Genomic DNA, 13,097 nt, shown 5'->3' with positions numbered 1-13,097 from the left:
ACAGCTGGTGTGGTCACCGTTTCACTGGTTGGATGTTTGTGTGAACTGCGGACAAGGGAAGGATTTGTTTTTTTGTGTTCCTAATTTGTAAGTCATTTAGGATAAAAGCATCTGCTAAATGTAATGGTAAATAACTTGTGCAGCTTCATTCTTTCTAATGGGAGCCATCTAAAGTCACTTCTAAAGCTCTACCTATCAAACTTATCATAATTTTGCACAAATGTCATTCACCCATCAGAGATGAGACTTGTGATACAGTTGTTAGTACTGCACTTATGCAGTCGTCTCTCTTCACTGCAGCAGTTCATGCGTACATTTGGTTACTTTTTCAGAAATCTACACACTATTTCCATTAGTTCCAGACATCCAGAGCACATTGTTCCACCAAACAACAGGTCCACATTTTAGTAATGACATTTTATGACATTCGTGTTAAGTGTAAGTTACGTTAATTGTGTTTAAGACACTATGAATTAAGCACCTCCTGTGTTTTGAATGAGGGTGCGTTCCATACAGAAGTGATCATCCCTATGCCCTATTCCCTTTGAAGACTTTACCATCGTCCATTGTGAGAGCTTTGAAAGGCTCAAAGGTGTGGGGCTATAAAGTAATGGTAATTCAGAACTCACTTTTTAATGGAAATTCTGTTTGATGGGATATTACATCATGACTATTTGATTGTTCTCCTTCAAAGTGCCCTTCAGAGGGTGATTTATGCCATTTGGAGTTCAACAATCTGAGTTTGACAACTACCAAGAATTGTTTAAGGAACAAAAAGACGTCACTTCCTTAAATCGTCTTAAAATGGGCTGAGTTCGGAATGGCACACTACCCATACAACTTCTGCCATACGTGTCTACGGCCGAAATAGGAGTAGTATGGTAGTATGCAATTTCGAACTCAGTCATGGTCTATATTAGACCAACTCCCAGTCAACATAATAATGTGGCTTGCAATTTCTCAAACATCATCCATTAGAGGCAACATTACAGTATGTTGCCAGCAACAAGTTTCTGTTACATATGACATGCATAGTTTACAGTGAGTGGCAGTTCGGTACAATATTTAATTAAAATTAAGGCAAATTTGCAAAGTGGTATTAACTTTTATTCTGGCTGACAGGATTAAGGAACTTTTATTCTGGCTGACAGGATTATGTAAAGAAGACGGGGTGGGTTGACCAATCAGAAGAAATGGGCGTTTCAGTGCCACCCACATGTATGTATTTCATTTTCAAGCCGTGAACTCATTTTTTTTACTAATTTAAAGAAAGAGACGAATTCTAGTTTTTCCATTTCATAAGCCAAAAGAAAAAATGAGCCATTTGCCCCTTTGTCTTTATTCCTTTTTAAATAGAAAATTAAATGGTCAAAATGTACACACACCCACTATAACATAAAAAGAGCTCCTCTTACCACCATACTATTATGTTAAACTCTTTAATAAATGTTAAATATTTAACTTGTTTAAATTTTGGCAGCGAGTAGTGCTTCAGTCTGACTGTTCAGGGCCATTTCTAGGCATAGGCGAACTAGGTGGTCACCAAATCGGAAGCCGCCCCCAAACGCCACATCCTATTTCAGCTACAATGGTTCACACAATGCTTCATTTTCATTAGTCTGTGTTCTATAATCCTTGGCCGATTTATGAAATAATTTCTCATAGAATAAATTAGATTTTTAATGTGAATGAAAATGACGCTGTGAGGGATAATCTTACAGTCTCTTACGGCATGCACTGTGTAAAGCTCCTAGATCACATCTAATTTTCCACAACTCATGTTTTTTGTTACGTTGTTTTTCCCCTCAATATTCTGTCAGCTGAACCATCCAAAACAGTTTAAACAACAGTACAACCCACTGAAGACTTCAAAAGACACTGAAGTCCATCCCTCACAAAGATTGCACTGCTGTGAATGTGAACAGATAGAACTGCATTACAAACATTGTTTTAATACATAAAAACACTGAAACATGATTTATTCAATGATCATTTATTTATACAGTATTTATTAGTTATGTGGTATTTTCAGACATGAATTAATCTGAGTAAAGTGATTTAAAGTTGCATTATAGTGCTCTGTATTTTGTGAAACATCAGTAAAATAAAAGGTCAGATTATATATAATTAAAATACCTTTCAATAACCCATGAGAAGATTTAGAAGTTACGTTTGACAATCAAACATGTCAACAAACACTGAAAATGACGTGAATCACACATTCAGTTTTTATCACTAGAACAGAAAATAGATTTATCTGCTGATGTTTAACACATTATTTTTAGCTCACAATTACTGATTTATCATGAAACTTAAATCTGTAATATGTCAATATTATTTGTAGTATCTCTATATCATTTCTACAGTTCGAGAACACAGTTTCACTGTTGTGTAGCAATCAAATCCAAACACAGGATACAGAGGTTGAGTGAATGTGGTGTGGACTCTGTGGATGAGGTTCATTGTGTCAGAGACGCTGTAGAAGGACAAAACTCCTGCACTGTGATTCACATACACTCCTATTCTACTGGAGCTGTGGACTACAGGAAGTTTGGTCTCAATGTTATTTTGCCAGAATGAGTAATAGGAAGGAGAGCAAAACAAACTCCAGGAATGACCATTGCGTCCAGCGGCACTCTCAGGACCATCTCCCTTCCTCCGGATACTCTTATATGTCACTGCTATATCTACACCTAATCTCTCAATGCCACTCCACTCCACCTCCCAGTAACAGCATCCACTCACACTCTCATTACACAACACCTCAAACCAATTATTAAATCTGTCTGGATGATCAGGATATTGCTGGAGTTTGTCAGTGACAGTGATCATTGTGTTCCTCTCAGACAGACAGAGACGTGGATTCACAGTGTTCAGATCCAGAGTGAACTGATGGAAATCTGATGCAGATACATAATACACAATAATGACTTTCATTAAAACAACATGCTATCTGGACCATCACCTTTATATATCTTTATAATATACACTCACCTAAAGGATTATTAGGAACACCTGTTCAATTTCTCATTAATGCAATTATCTAATCAACCAATCACATGGCAGTTGCTTCAATGCATTTAGGGGTGTGGTCCTGGTCAAGACAATCTCCTAAACTCCAAACTGAATGTCAGAATGGGAAAGAAAGGTGATTTAAGCAATTTTGAGCGTGGCATGGTTGTTGGTGCCAGACGGGCCAGTCTGAGTATTTCACAATCTGCTCAGTTACTGGGATTTTCACGCACAACTATTTCTAGGGTTTACAAAGAATGGTGTAAAAAGGGAAAAACATCCAGTATGCGGCAGTCCTGTGGGCGAAAATGCCTTGTTGATGCTAGAGGTCAGAGGAGAATGGGCTGACTGATTCAAGCTGATAGAAGAGCAACTTTGCCTGAAATAACCACTCGTTACAACCGAGGTATGCAGCAAAGCATTTGTGAAGCCACAACACGCACAACCTTGAGGCGGATGGGCTACAACAATAGAAGACCCCACCGGGTACCCATCCTCTGATGGCTACTTCCAGCAGGATAATGCACCATGTCACAAAGCTCGAATCATTTCAAATTGGTTTCTTGAACATGACAATGAGTTCACTGTACTAAAACGGCCCCCACAGTCACCAGATCTCAACCCAATAGAGCATCTTTGGGATGTGGTGGAACGGGAGCTTCGTGACCTGGATGTGCATCCCACAAATCTCCATCAACTGCAAGATGCTATCCTATCAATATGGGCCAACATTTCTAAAGAATGCTTTCAGCACCTTGTTGAATCAATGCCACGTAGAATTAAGGCAGTTCTGAAGGCGAAAGGAGGTCAAACACAGTATTAGTATGGTGTTCCTAATAATCCTTTAGGTGAGTGTAGACTTATATTGTAAGTAACTTACATTGTAGAAACTCCTTCCTGGTCTTGTATTCAGGAGTGGGTAAGATCTGAATGTATTTCACTATCAAAACAAGGACATCTACAGTTTAATTCTCTTATAAAAAGGAAATGAACATGTTCATTTTATAGGTAATAATTACTTTAACTCGTTTCTGAGAATAAATGAATCACTGTAAACCCCAATGCCCAAAGTAATTAAATGTATTGAGAAGGGAAAAATGTAATCATTCAAATTAGGGACTCAATAGGGAAAGTAAATGTTAAAATTAAGTGTTATTTTATGTGTTTTTGCAACATGAATGCAAAGGGGGAAACTTGTTAGTGTTTAGTTGCCATTGAGAAGAGTTTCTGTTATGTTGGTGTTTTGGGGGTTTGGGTTCACCCTTATGGTGAATTGTAATGAAGACTCAGGTAGGTTAGGATCCATATGCGGCTTTATTGGAAAGGCAAGCTCAGGTCGTACAGGCAATGGTCTGGGACAGGCAAACAGAGTTAGGCAGAGAGGCTGAAGCGTAATCAGGGACAGGCTAATGATCAGGGCGGGCAGCAAACAAACGTAGTAAGGCAGGCTAGAGTATAAGGGCAGGAGGCTAACAAGCAGGAAGGGAGAGAAGCTAGGTCGGTACACGGGTAAACTAGAGAGGTAACTAATAATGCTTGGAAATGTCGCCGGGGCTAAACAAGACTTCGCAAGGAGGGAACAAACTGGCGTGATTAAATAGGGTGAGGTAATGAGCAACAGCTGGGGTGAGTAATTAGTATTCGGGTGAATGCGATCTCCGGAGGCTCGAGGAGGAGGCGCCTTCACCCGTGTTTGTGACATGAATAAAGTGATTTGTGTTGAGGTGTTTTACTCAACTAATGTATGAGTCAGTTTACTAAATGTTTCAAGTTAAGAGCTATCAGCATGCATAAGTAGTACAAAATCAAAACCGGACAGTTTCACTGTTCTACTTGAATTAGGAATTTATTTACTTAAAACAAATCATGTAACTTATTACCTAAAATTTTTGAGTTCTGCTAACTTATTTGGGTTTACAGTACATAAATGTACCTCTATCATGCATCTTCTCGGTCTCCTCTCTGCAGAAATCCTCCAGTTTGATTCTGAGTTGAGTGACAGATTTCACTACATGTTCATAAGAGAGACGGGAAGTGACATTGATGCTGTCAGAGGATCCAGGATGGACAGAGAGAGACTGGAAACTCTATGAAGACAAATAAAAACATGTTCCAGGAAAACAAATAAGAACTCCCTGTATTGACAAGACCTCAGTAGAGTCCAGCTCTGATACCTGCAGGAAATGGATGTGATCGTTTGTGTGTGAAAGCCGCTGCATCTCATCGACTCTCCTCCTCAGATCATCAATCTCCTGCTCCAGTTGCTTCAAGAGTTCTTCAGCTCGACTCACTGCAGCCTTTTCCTGATCTCTGATCAGCTGTGTCACCTCAGAGCGACTTCTCTCAATGGATGAGATCAACTCAGTGAAGATCAGCTCACAGTCCTCCACTGCTGTCTGTGCAGAGTGCTGGTAACACACACACACACACATACATTACTGTTAAACACACACACGTTACTGTTAACACACACACACACACACACACACACACACACACACACACACACACACACACACACACACCTGATAGTCCAGCAGTTGATCTTCTCAAAACTCACCTTGTGAAACATCACAGATTCTCTCAACTCATGAACATCTTTCTCTTTCTCCTCGATCCTCTGCTGCAGTTTACTCTGTGTTTGCAACAAATCTCTCTGAACGAAACACAAATAAATGTCTGTATGAATCTAACACTGTCTATGTCCATCAAAACACAATAAGATAAAGTACATGAGCTGTTCCTCATGAGTTTCCATTGAATAACTGTACCTGTTTCTCAGTCCTCTCTGCTGCAGCTGATATGGTGTTGTGGTTCTTGTGTTCATCCACCATACACAGCACACAAATACACTTCTGATCAGTGCAGCAATAAATTTCCAGCATTTTCTCATGTAGAGGGCAGATCATCTCCTGGAGTCGTCCAGTGGGATCAATCAAGCTGTGTCTCTTACTCTTGAAGAGATTTTCATGTTGTTCTAGATGATTCTGACAGTAAGAGTTGAGACACACCAGACAGGACTTGACGGCTCTCTGTTTTCTTCCAGTACAGACGTCACACTCCACATCTGCAGGACCAGCGTAACATGGAGTCTCTTGGATTCTCGTCGTCTTCAGTTTCTCCACCATCTCAGCAATCACCACATTTTTACATAAAACAGGTCTTGTAGTGAAGGTCTGTCTGCACTGAGGGCATTTGTATATCCCTGTATTATGATCTTCATTAAAGCAGTCTGTAATACAGCTCATACAGTAACTGTGTCCACAGGGAATGGTCACTGGATCCTTCAGGAGATCCAAACACACCGGACAACAGAACTGATCCTGAGTTACTGAAATACTGGATCCTGCCATTTCACTGTACTTACACACTGACAGAGAGCCACACATTAGTTCATTCTTGCACTATGTTACTTGTAGCAAATCTGATATCATCATTATCTTATGCCACAGTTGCAACAACATTAAATACAGCACAAAAACATGTAATTAATATGTGAGTGCTGGCCTATGCCACTATAACACATGAGTGTACGGACAACTTTAATGGTTTTTAATGGAGCTTGACAGTCACATCACAATCCCTCAATTTTGTGTTTAATGGTTGAAATAAATTGCACTGGATTAGAATAAGGAGGGTGAGTAATGATGACAAATGTTATGTTATGTGGAGCCTGTTATATATTAACATGTTATATATTAGAACGTTTGTTTTAGGTTGTACATGATGGTTCCCCTAACATTCCCCTAACATTGCTTTAACCTTTCTGAACCATCTCAATAAACAGACAAACCATATACTGTGATCTTTTTGCTACATTTACATTTACTAAATTTAAGTGCTGAACTGTACTGCAGAAATGTCAGTCATTGTTGTCTATCAACCTCTCTGAAACATTTATGAAAAATAATCACAAATGAGAATTAAGGAGAAAATGTGAATGAAAACCTGAAAATATCCATTAGATTTTAAGGTTGTCAAACTTCCAAGCAACATCCTGGGATTTTTTTATTTTTATTTTTTATATAATCAATGTTGGGAGTAATGCATTACTATGTAATTAATTACTGTAATTAAATTACATTTTATTGAAAACATTTAAGTAAGGGACCTCTCTTAATTTTCAGGTGCTGCCTTGCCTGATACCTCTAAAAAGGGCACACAAATTCCCATTACATTTCAAAACACTTTCAACATCATTGTACAACACTTTTATCAAGGAAATAAAAACCTTACTAAAACCAAAGGCTGTTAAAATATTCCATAAGTACATGTGATCCACTCTGTCGAAAGCTTTTTCTTGGTCAATGGACACTAGGCCAAAATCTTATTTTATGCTTTTGCCAAAATCTACAATATCCCTAATAAAAGAGATGTTATCAAAGATTTGTCTCCTTGGAACACAGTAAGTCTGGTCAGGATGAATAATTTGATTAAGAACTTCTCTTAATCTATTTGCCAGAACTTTATAAAGTAAATTATAGTCAGTGCACAACAAGCTCACAGGTCTCCAGTTTTGAATCTCATTTAGATCATCTTTCTTTGGCAATAATGTGAGGACCGCCCTTCTACAACTTAAAGGTAGCTGCCCATTGACCAAACCTTCATTTAGTACCTGCAATAAATCTGGGTTCACCACTGTCCAAAACGTCTAATAAAATTAAACTGGTAGCCCATCAATACCCGGTCTTACCACCTTCCATATTTTGAAGTGCTTTTTCTAATTCCTCTAATGAGAAAGCTTTAATAAGTTCAACATTAACTTCTTCAGAAACTTGAGGCAGATTAAAAAAAAACTCACGTCCATTTCAACATGTGATAATTCACTCTTATATAATTTCCCATAAATACTAACTTTCCTGTTTCTGATATTAGAAGGATCTGACAACAAATCTCCAGTCTTGGAGCGTAAAGTGTGTATAAGCCTTATTTGCCCATTCTTAATTAAAGAAGAATTTTGAAGGTGCATCCATCAGCTCTATATACTGAAATCTTGACCTGACCAGAGCTCCTTGTTTAGTTACATCTAACAGGTCATTAAAAAAAAAAGTTTTCTCTTTAAAACTCTTGATAATGGTCAAATCTCCAGTGACATCAGCAAGTTCTTGCAATTCCTTTAATTCTTTTTATAACGTGTAAATTTCACCTTTTCTATCTGGCATTAAAGGTATAATATTGACACAGCTGTCTAACTTGTTTGCAAAGCTGTCTTTGCAAAATCCCACCACTGCTGTACAGACTGAAAGGAAGATTTTAGGGTCTAAAATCAACCCAAAACTCAATGATCACACAACAGATTGCTATTCAAGTGCCAATAAGCACTTCTTGTCACAACACACTTTACTAAACTGTGGTCAGAATAACCAAACGGGACAATAGAACATCCCCTAAATAGATTAAGATGGTGTCTGTATCCATACAATCTATCCAACCTAGCTAGAGATAACAGATTATCTTGAACATGTACCCAAGTATACTGCCTCTGAGGAAAATGAAAATTTCTCCACACATCAATAATCTCATTAGATTTCATCAATTCAATGAGTCTCTTTCATGATGGCATATGAAGCTGTACATGATTTCTATATTATAAGTGTTCAGTACAATTAAAACAAATTAAAACATCCTCTGTGTTACAATTCGCTAATACTTGACTAAATGTATCTAAAAACCACATTCTTACAATTGCTCTGGTAGGAACATTTACAGAAATAAATAAAAAAAAACAATTCTCAAACTGGGCTGTGACTTTTAAAAGTCTACCTTTTAAGATCTTTTCCACTTGATATGAAAAAGGATTAAAACCTTTGGAAAATAAATTAGCAACTGGTGGAACTCAAATGACTTAATATAGACAATCTGTCGAACTCTCTTGCCCAATCAATTGTGTTTATCTCATCACTATCTCTCTTTCTTATCTTCTCTTTCACTATCACGAGTCTCTTGAGCAAACAAAACATCAACCTTTTTTTGTTTAACTGTTTCAAAAAGATGAAGCCGTCGTCTCTTGCCCCAATTACATTCAGAGAAGGAATACACATTTCTCCCATAAAATGAAGAAAACAAAAAAGCAAATTAAACTCAAACAAAAAAAAAAACATAAATGTGCTTTTCAATTTTCATTGCAACCGAATCCTCTTTTTGCTTGCTGTTCTGAAGGACGTTGTTCTAAACTTCGCTTCTGTGGGGTTTTAAACGCACACTTGTCTAACTCAGTCATCATCACTGCTTCAAGATTAGCGGAAAGTTAATCTGCAGCGTCCTCAACACCGTCTCCATTCTCCACTTCGATCTCTTCACCCACAGTAACCATCATACCTTCATCTCCCACAGAGCGATCTACCTGCTGTACGTCCACTGCCTCTGCAACAATCGCAGCAGCTGCTGTCTGCACTGAACTTGGTCCAGGTACCTCATCATCAGTGACAATCGCAGCGATGTTTTTTTTTTCATTAACATTTACAACGTTTCCATCGTTTACAACCTGTAAAGGTCCCTCATTTGACCCATCTATTCTAACGTTACTGGGACACGCACGGATCAAATGCCCCATTTCGCCACAGTTAAAACGCTTCATGTTATTTGTAGTATATTCAGAAAATTCAAAGACAAATCCAGTTCATCGGGATTATCTTACCAGATCATATAATAATGCCTAAAAGACATGTTTCAAGAAGAGACTTGGTGCCAATCGGAATCATCTTTATAGGCGAAACTGTTTTACCATAACGGGCAAGCATTCTGATCAACACCTCATTTGGGATTAATGGTGGCACATTTGATAGCGTCACATTTTTTTGAAGGTGTAGACAAGGTGTAAAAATACCATTAATCACTATTTGCTAAATCAACTGTTTTCACAAATACAACAACAGTGCTGTTCATTCGGGACGCTGACACAATATTCTCATGTCCAAGCACTTCTTCCACCGCTAAACTGCATCCCTCCACACCAGCAGCTGAATCTATTTAACGCCATGACGCCTTGACAAAGAATTGAAACTCCCCTGGGACAGCCATGCTCCCAACACCTCGGAGCCAACACCCCGGCTAAACACAACACTCGCTTCCCTTTTTTACAAAATAATTCCACACAAAAAGAAAACTGCAAACTATAAACAAAAAAGAATCGAATTAAAGAAGAAAAAAGTTAAAGTAAAAACCGCTCGTTCCTCACACGCGCCCCACAGTCACACCGCACATGCGCACCAGAGAGAGAGCTTCTGTTTTAATCCATGCCACATCAAGTAAACAAATACAACTTTTATTTTATTAAAAACAAACCCATAAACACTCACACGGTGTACTTTGTGTTCTCATCTAAAGTCTAATAAATAAAAACGTTCCTTGCGTTTCTGGCGAAATCTGTCAAAATAACTCATTTTACTTCCCAGTTCTTCCGGGCAAAAGTGAAACTAAAAGCAGTTGAGAACAAAAACAGACATAATCATAATCTAATAACCTGTAAACACAAATATAAACTTTAATAAGCACACTATATAGAATAAAGAAAACGACAGATATGTTCACAAAGTTTCATTATAACGCATTTTAACAGTTAGGCTATTTCTAACTATAAACTCACCAGTGTGTGTAGAAATCACGATAAAAAAGCAGTTCTTCAGAGTTTTGCGTGTGTTTAGTTATTAGTTTGTTAAATTCAGATAATGACAGATTAATTTAATCTCTTTGCGACATAAACGCGCTCCGCAGCCGCTCCCAAAGGCGCGAAACAACTCGGCTCATGAATATTAATCACAGAACTCAATCCTGCTCTCTGATTTGACGACAGATGTTAGGAAGTGCACGCCTATAGTGAGATATGAATCATCCGCTGCGTTTATTGTGTTCAGCATCAGAAAGAAATGTCCATTGAAGAACATAGTTGTGTTTTACATGATTATTGTTTTACAGAATGTGCTGGTAAAAGGTGGAGATGTTCAAAACTACCCATTTAAAACGAGAAGTCGACCAGTCAGTGGACTGAGCTCTTGATCAAACACACAGGTATTATTAGGATGCATTATGTCCATGTTACACAATCAGATGTGTTTCAAAGGGATATATGGATGCTAGGCTCAGCCCATTAGCAGAGTAACAAATGGATATTCAACAAATAAATAAACTTTAGTCAATACAGTAACCATAAGCTCTTAACCCACACAACTATTACAGTTAGAAAAGTAAGAAACACAAAAAGAGTGACACATGCATATCCCATCAATTGGGGCAATCCAAACGGCATGGAGAAGGCTTTTTTGGGGGGGAAATTGGTATTAAGGGGATCTGCCAATACCCCTCTGTCAAATCCATTGTCGAATAAAATCGTGCAGTACCTAACTGATCGAGCAACTCATCAACGCTGGGCATAGGGTATGCATCACTGTGGGATTCCTCTATTACCCCCATAGCAAGCATCTGTCACCTGCTCTGAGCTCTCATCGGGTAAAAATGGCGACCTATCCATATACTAAAAATTCAAAAGTATATACACGCAATGTCTCAGTTTCCCACAGGAACATTGGTACAGCAATGCTACAACCCTTATAAGGATAAGTAATATTTTGGAGTGGTGGTGGCGTAGTGGGTTAAAATACTGTACTGGTGAGCACAGTCCATCATTGTGTCCTTGAGTAAGACACTTAACTCCAGGTTGCTCTGGGGGGATTGTCCCTGTAATAAGTGCTCTGTAAGTCACTTTGGATAAAAGTGTCTACCAAATGCATAAATGGAAATGTATTCTAACACACACATTGAACATATAAGGCTTGTGTCTGGTAACATGTATACAACACAGGAATACAGGATGGATATACAGGGAATATATGGAGTCTTAATACAATGATAATGCCATATAAGATGGTTTCATGAATGTGAAGTATATGATTATATTCTGAGAACATAAATGTGGATACATGAATATGCTTGTATAATATCAATCAGCAAAAGTATCAAATATAGGAATGTCTCTAGCCACTTGCATCAGTATTATTTGTAGAATCTCTATATCATTTATACAGTTCGAGAACACAGTTTCACAGTTGTGTAGTCATCTAGTCCAAACACAGGATACAGAGGTTGAGTGAATGTGGTCTGGACTCTGTGGATGAGGTTCATTGTGTCAGAGACGCTGTAGAAGGACAAAACTCCTGCACTGTGATCCACATACACTCCTATTCTACTGGAGCTGTGGACTACATGGAGTTTAGTCTCAATGTTATTGTGCCAGAATGAGTAACTGGAAGGAGAGCAAAACAATCTCCAGGACTGATCATTACCTCCAGTCAAACACTCAGGACCATCTCCCTTCCTCCGGATACTCTTATATGTCACTGCTATATCCACACCACGATTCCCACTCCACTCCACCTCCCAGTAACAGCGTCCACTCACACTCTCATTACACAACACCTGACCCCAACAATCAAATCTGTCTGGATGATCAGGATAGCGCTGGAGTTTGTCAGTGACAGTGACCACTGTGTTCCTCTCAGACAGACGGAGACATGGACTCACAGTGTTCAGATCCAGAGTAAACTGATGGAAATCTGATGGAGATATATAATACACAGTCATTCACAACTTTCATTAAAACAGCATGCTATCTGGACCATCACCTTTATATATCTTTATAATATAGGCTTATATTGTAAGTGTTTGTGTTTTTTTTGTAACTTACATTGTAGAAACTCCTTCCTGGTCTTGTATTCAGGAGTGGGTAAGATCTGAATGTATTTCACTATCAAAACAAGGAAATCTACAGTTTAATTATCTTATAAAAAGGAAATGAACATGTTCATTTTATAGGTAATAATTACTTTAACTCGTTTCTGAGAATAAATGAATCACTGTAAACCCCAATGCCCAAAGTAATTAAATGTATTGAGAAGGGAAAAATTTAATCATTCAAATTAGGGACTCGATGGGGAAAGTAAATGTTCAAATTAAGTGTTATTTTATGTGTTTTTGCAACATGAATGCAAAGGGGGAAACTTGTTGGTGTTTAGCTGCCATTGAGAAGAGTTTCTGTTATGTTGGTGTTTTGGGGGTTTGGGTTCACCATTATGGTAAAGAGTGATGCTTGA

The 13,097-nt window shown here is 38.2% G+C and overlaps 1 protein-coding gene across 4 annotated transcripts in view; it reads right to left on the bottom strand.

Moving 5' to 3' along the window:
* LOC127648303 (E3 ubiquitin/ISG15 ligase TRIM25-like) overlaps positions 1-13,097 on the bottom strand; it is an 88,639-nt gene that overhangs the window by 61,227 nt on the left and 14,315 nt on the right. The window contains exons 1-7 of one of the 4 annotated variants that reach the window (XM_052132953.1): positions 10,598-10,742; positions 5,784-6,382; positions 5,573-5,668; positions 5,187-5,420; positions 4,946-5,099; positions 3,893-3,952; positions 1,993-2,900 (exon numbers count right to left, since the gene is read on the bottom strand). The exons of 1 other annotated variant lie outside the window; for it this stretch is intronic. In XM_052132953.1, the coding sequence (XP_051988913.1) occupies positions 2,350-2,900; positions 3,893-3,952; positions 4,946-5,099; positions 5,187-5,420; positions 5,573-5,668; positions 5,784-6,365 (1,677 nt within the window). In that variant the 5' untranslated portion in view covers positions 6,366-6,382; positions 10,598-10,742 and the 3' untranslated portion in view covers positions 1,993-2,349. Of the gene's footprint in view, positions 1-1,992; positions 2,901-3,892; positions 3,953-4,945; positions 5,100-5,186; positions 5,421-5,572; positions 5,669-5,783; positions 6,383-10,597; positions 10,743-10,913; positions 12,561-12,691; positions 12,752-13,097 lie in introns of those variants that run through there. 2 more of the 4 variants (XM_052132952.1, XM_052132955.1) reach the window with 2 other exon arrangements.

The sequence above is a fragment of the Xyrauchen texanus genome, chromosome 8 (genome assembly GCF_025860055.1).
Source record: "Xyrauchen texanus isolate HMW12.3.18 chromosome 8, RBS_HiC_50CHRs, whole genome shotgun sequence".
Lineage (NCBI taxonomy): Eukaryota > Metazoa > Chordata > Actinopteri > Cypriniformes > Catostomidae > Xyrauchen > Xyrauchen texanus.
This window is presented reverse-complemented; position numbering and strand designations above follow the sequence as displayed.